General features: G+C 40.6%; 1 protein-coding gene across 41 annotated transcripts in view; it reads right to left on the reverse strand.

The window, feature by feature from the left end:
* The window catches only part of LOC103720599 (ubiquitin C-terminal hydrolase 12-like), a 36337-nt gene extending 30990 nt beyond the window's left edge, over window positions 1-5347 (reverse strand). For 14 of the 41 annotated variants that reach the window (XR_015984817.1, XR_606200.5, XR_015984639.1 and 11 more), the window contains exons 1-8: window positions 4966-5140; window positions 4595-4658; window positions 4231-4378; window positions 3956-4113; window positions 3051-3316; window positions 2761-2979; window positions 2570-2678; window positions 2359-2474 (exon numbers count right to left, since the gene is read on the reverse strand). Coding sequence is in view for 23 of the 41 variants with exons in the window: in XM_039126038.2 (XP_038981966.1) it covers window positions 2359-2474; window positions 2570-2678; window positions 2761-2979; window positions 3051-3316; window positions 3956-4113; window positions 4231-4378; window positions 4595-4658; window positions 4966-4995 (1110 nt within the window). In the remaining 18 variants the exon portion in view is untranslated. Of the gene's footprint in view, window positions 1-2358; window positions 2475-2569; window positions 2679-2760; window positions 2980-3050; window positions 3317-3955; window positions 4114-4230; window positions 4379-4594; window positions 4659-4965 lie in introns of all 41 variants that reach the window. The other 27 variants (XR_015984896.1, XR_015984796.1, XR_015984747.1 and 24 more) reach the window with 7 other exon arrangements.
* Between the last annotated feature and the right edge of the window lie 653 nt (window positions 5348-6000).

Here is a 6000-nt window from a genome sequence, read left to right on the forward strand (position 1 = left end):
TTAGATTTATCTAACTGTTTTTCTTTGATTATTTAGTTTAAAATTTTTAATCTGTTATCTTTAGTTTGGAAGTCATTATTTTTTTTCTAGAAAATGTGCATTGCACATGCCCAATTGCTAGTGTGCATTTATATGTGTTTGTGTGTACATGCATGTGTGCATAGCCAGCTCGCAAGCTAGCTAGACAGCTGTCTACATGTACTAGGTGCCCAACTCGAATTGGAGGGCATATATGTTACATACATACACAAGTATTGATGTAGATATACATCTAACCATACACACATATTTGCATTTGGCTGCTTGTGTATAGATAGGCAAGTGTTTCCATAATTGTGTATGCATAGAGGTAGGTAGGTGGGCAGAGTTGGAGGAAGTTATATGCTTAGTTTTGTAAATGTTCTACATGCTATGGTAGACATGCATCTAGGGAAACAGAGTTGGAGTATGGTATCTAACATACACACATTATGTGCCCACATGTTTGAAGGTGTTAGTGATGTTTCAGGTCAAGATATAGGTAGGTTGTAGGAAGGCAAGTAGTAGAGATGAAGAGACTATGTAACATTGAGAGTAACTGGATATATAGCACCGAAGTCTGAAATGGGAACTAACACTACATTTATGGAGGTCAACTTATACATCTAGGGAAACAGAGTTAGAGTACAGTATCTAACACACACATTATGCGCCCACATGTTTGAAGGTGTTAGTGATGTTTCAGGTCAAGATATAGGGAGGTTGTAGGAAGGCAAGTGGTAGAGATGATGAGATACATGTAACATTGAGAGTAACTAGATATATAGCACCGTAGTCTGAAATGGGAACTAACACTACATTTATGGAGGTCAATTTATACAAGCAAGAGGAGAAAAAATGATATGCATCAAAAAAAACAAAATTAAGAATTATTGATGATGTTTTGCTGCCATTATAATATTGAATTACAGTATCGCATTTGTTCAACAAGAATGATTTGGGAATTCTCACCAATCCAAGGAATCTTAAAATCCACTATTGGTACTTTCATTTTTATATGATACACCAAAAATGGTTATAAAATTCTATAAAACGTGAAGCCAAAGGCTAGGATCATAAGTCACGATTTTTATTCTAATTATTCAAGCCCTCATCCAATTACTTGGGGTCTCAATGGAGTATAGCTAAACATGAAAATTTTCATATGGTTCAAATTTGTTTATGTATTAGGTCTGTAATTGTTTGTTCTTTTATTAGTCATGGTTCTTGGGTTGCTTAGCCCTGAACTTGGGCCTTCCTTGGTCATCAAGTTACTTGGGCCCCAGGTCATCTTTTCATAATATATTTAATCATTTGGTTTTCACTTATTAAGAAAGTGTTTTCTCTCAACACCTCTCTATATATCTTCTTTCTCTACTCTTCTCCAAATCAATTTAATTTATTGTCTCTCTTTTTTCTTTATCAAATCCCTATTTATACAGCAAAATATGTAGAGTGGTTTAAAGTTTGATCTTAAGTCAATATTGAACCCACAACTTTAACCTTAAACCATAAGAACCGTCTTCCTAACATCAAACCCTATTCTCTAATCCCTAGGAAGAACCTAGAAAGCCTACTCTCTTACCTTCAATCAACTAAAATGCTCACTTTTGTCCTGTTTTCTATGGTAGGACAGCAAGGTAGCAAGTTACTTATTCCCTAATTTCTCTGTGACCACTTAGGCCCATCAATGAATAAGCATGTATTCTGACTTTATGGGCTGCACCCACACCCGTTGTGTGTGAGTCGCCGATGTACAAAAAAAAAAAAATGCATAAGCATGTATCTCTAAGGTGTCATGAATCAGTGAACCTTTTGCCGTGACACACACATGCCCACAACCACACCCATCCATGCTCCCACTCACCCACACAAATACAAATATATGTATGTGTAGATAACAAAATGTAGCTTTTTTAAGCTAGGAACCCCAAAAAAGACAGAATGAACAAATTTTAATTAAAAGGTAAGATCTAGAGCCATGAATACCCTGCCCATCCCTGCCCTTGTTAAAATCTAAATATGAATGTATAGCGTTTCAAATTTTAATTAAAATGTAACTCTAAAAGCTATACAGCTAACCTACAACATAATAATCTGCAGGATACCTGTTATCACCTTCAAGCCACTTGACTTTAGAAAACTTATCTTATAAAGCATAGACATCCGATCTGTATATATAATGCATATATACATACAAATATCATGCAACTTTTCAAGTTCATCTCCCCCAAAAAGACAGAATGCCCCATGTTAAAATATACATCCATGAGATGCATAGCCTTTTGAATTTTACATAAGTAGTGGCTTTAAAAGCCACAAAATTTAAATTCAACTAACCTGTAGACCATATTGTTCTGCATGATACTTGTTATCACCTTCAAGGCGCTCGACTTCAACATACTTATCAAATGAAGCATAAACATCACGACAGCCCTTAACATCAAGCTGAAGGTCTGCAAAGAAAGCAGTCAAGATAATGCATATTAGAACAAAAGAATGGCAGGGTCCAAAACTTGCAGATGCCAGGAGATGCCCTGCAGTTACATACCATAGAATGACTCTTTTCTTGTGGATTTATAGTCAACATTAATACACTCAATATAATTCATGTGGTGCCCTTCAAATAACTGTTGTATTGTGCCTTCTACAACAGTTCCCTGGGACAATGTCAAGAAGTTATGATTATTTAAGTAGAACAGACCATGGAAAATGAGAAACATATTAGTATAAAAGTCATACCTTCATCTTATCTTCTAACTTTTCAGAAAGAACCCTATTAAGTTCTTGCACATCATGCTGCATAAAAGAATCATATGTGTCCCATCCAAAAGACTTGGTTAGCTCTTTTGTAGCAACACTACAGTCACTATACTGAAGCTTATAAAATAGGCTCTGCAGAGCCAAAGGAATGCTTCCAGATGGCATATCATTCTCCGTTGTAGGCATGTGGTACACAGCCTGAAATTCACAATCCACAATAATCAGCATTTTCAGCATCTTGTGAAATGGGCATATGTTGTGGGTTATACCTTTCTGAAGTAAGGAATATGGTACAGAGTCTGAAGAAGAGAATTCATATAGCAAGTAGCTCCTTGATTCTTAAGACCAACATAACCTGTCTCTTTTTTTGAGTCATAACTCCAGTAATCAACCACCCGGCGAACAGCAACCTCCGCTTCGATTATACATGTATCATTCACAAGATATCCTCTACTTGGGTCATAGAGTTCACTTAAAGGCATAAATGAAGTGAAACCCCAATCACTTTCCCGTGCATTAAATTGGTGATGTGTGTCTGCAGAGGAAAAGAATAGAGGTCAAGAACATTCACAAATAAACCGCTATAGGAGAAAGTGTTTCTCCTATAGGAGAAAGTGTGTGCAAGCCCATAGTAACCTCCTCTTACAGTAAAGTTCCATGGAGACTTGCAGCACATACAGTTTTAAAAAGTATTGGACCATGTTTTCCCTTTTATGTTGACAGCAACAACTCAATGCAGCCTCAAAGTTTAAAGTTCCTATTACATTGCAAACACAATGTTTTATGAATTAATCAAAAGGATCATTTTGTCCCATGTGGCAATTGCCGTTTGACCTCTTGTTTTGGTTGCTTCCTTAAAGTTGCATCTTAAAAAATTTATAAGCAATGAACAGGAAGGGAAAACATTTTATTTCAAGAACCCAACAGAGCACTTTTCTCTTGTCCATTCCTTATCATGTGGTCCAAGTCAATAGAAATGCAAGCTTAAATGGATCAGTATAATTAGATTAGCAATACATTGGAATTTGGAGAAACATTGGAAGGCTCTACTATGATAAGACAGCAACCGCAAACTCCAGTATTGCATTAACCAGTTTAACATACATATGAAAAAAAGGTCACCATAATCTAAGCAATTCAACAATAGAAATATCATGGGAAAAACAAGGCATACCTTTTCTTATTGAGTACTTGCTGTGGATTTGATTAATAATAGCAAGGTTGAACTGTGCATATCTGCTCCACCCATATGGCAGGGTGGCTGAATCAGCAACATCCAGGTACATAGACAAGTGGTCTACATTATTTCCCTTGGGAAAAATCAGCACCCGCCTATATTAAGCAATGCAAACATCAGAACTTACATCAGTCGACGTCCTAACTAGGTTAGTCTGTACCATGTGCAGAGAACAAGATAATCAACAGGCAGGAAAGAGTTCAGATTCTTACCACTTGTATCCCCCGACAAAGAAAATTTCGGAGTAGTGCTTTTTGGTGTTCAACCTGGAGAAATTCTCGATCCTCCAAGTGAATCTATATGCAGCAGGATCCTCCACTGGCTGATTCTCCGCCGGCGTGGCAGTTTCCGTTTGCAGTGCTAGAGCAAAAACACGATCAGAGGCGCAAAAAAAAAAACAACCAAACAAAGAAACAAAGTAAAACCCTAAATCATCCCTCGTTAAAAACAACAAAAAAAACAAAAACAGGAAACAGTTTTTTTGATCATAACACACAGAAAACTAAAAAATTCCGGTGCAACAGGAACTCGATTCAACCACCAGACCGAGCAAATTAAAGATAAGAGTTTCGTTACCTTCCATGGGCTGGGGTCCTTCAGTGAGCGCCGGATGGGGAACCAGCATCTCCTCGTCCTCCTGCTGCCAAACCGAAGCACAAATCAGCGCTCAGATCCAGGAAACCCACACTCATTCCCTCAACAAAAGAAAAAAGGAAAAAAACTAGAAATCGAACACATGCGAAATCGATAGATATCCCAGTTCAACCGAATCCCGTGCCCCGAAACCGACCCCAAACCCTAGAAAACCAGGAAGAATCACCACGGAACGCAGAAGAAACACAGCGTATAAAGAAAGACCAAAGGATCTAGAGGCCATGGTAAATGGGTTTCTTAGGTTAAAAATTTACACGAGGGGAGGGGAGGGATAGGGATTCGGGAACGGATACCTCGAGAGGGGGAGGGGTCACCATAGTCATGGATGGATGCGCCGACTGGCGCTGGAGAAGCCGATCCGGCAGGAGGATCGCCGGCGGAGGACGGGAAAAGGGGGTAGGGGAAGGCAGCGGAGGGTACGAAGAGAAGGAGCTCTCCGAGAGCGAGAGCGAGCGACGACACAGAGACGAGCGTTCGGTGAAAGGCCGCGGGGTTTTATATGGAGCAGGGGCATTCAGGGAATTCCCGGCGGGGCTCGCATCCACAGTAGAAGTCCAAAGTCCGGACGGTAGCGTGGATTAAAATAAACATTCTAGTGTTTATCCGGAGGATTTTTCCGAAATGACAAACGGGAAATTTTTCGATAGGAATGGTCGGTTAATTACGGCGTTCTGTGGAAACGAATTCAGTTCCAGCCCTGTTTTTGTTTTCAAAGCCGTGATTTCGCTTGTCTTGGTGGAAGGAAGCCAAAGATGACCAGGGATCTCGATTTATTGGCTAGAATGGAAGGTGGGGATATTTTGGAGAGTGCCAAAATATTATAATATCTGTTGGGGGAAAAACCCCAAGTCATACCGCCACGGAGGCGCTCGGCTAGAGAACGCCGACCGAAAAAGCGCTCGACTAAAGGACGCCGACCAGAGAGAGCGCCAAGAGGCGCCCAACCAAAATAACCAAGTAGGGATGCTCGGCTAGAAAGAGCCGACCAGAAGAACGCCGACCAGAGAAGCGCTCGAACTAGGAAGCGCCGACCAGAGACAAAGCGCCAAATAGAGGCGCTCGGCTAGAAGGTGCTCGCCCAAAGGGCGTCGACCAGAAGTACTAGAAGCAACCCCGCCATAGGGCGCCCCTCTGGGCGACCAGCTCGGCTCGGCACTCTTGCCGAGCCGATGCCTTAACTAATACTCCTCCCCGCCTAACTTTCTCGAAAGGTCCGACGGCTATACACGCGACTCTACTACAACCTGCCACTATCTCCAAGCCATCAAGGCATAAGATCTCCGCAGGCATTCGGCACGACCTGCCATTAATGCATGAGGCTCCCTCAA

The sequence above is a fragment of the Phoenix dactylifera genome, chromosome 1 (assembly GCF_051530095.1).
Source record: "Phoenix dactylifera cultivar Ajwa chromosome 1, Ajwa_hap1_PhDact_Kaust_v1.1, whole genome shotgun sequence".
In the NCBI taxonomy this organism is placed as follows: Eukaryota; Viridiplantae; Streptophyta; class Magnoliopsida; order Arecales; family Arecaceae; genus Phoenix; species Phoenix dactylifera.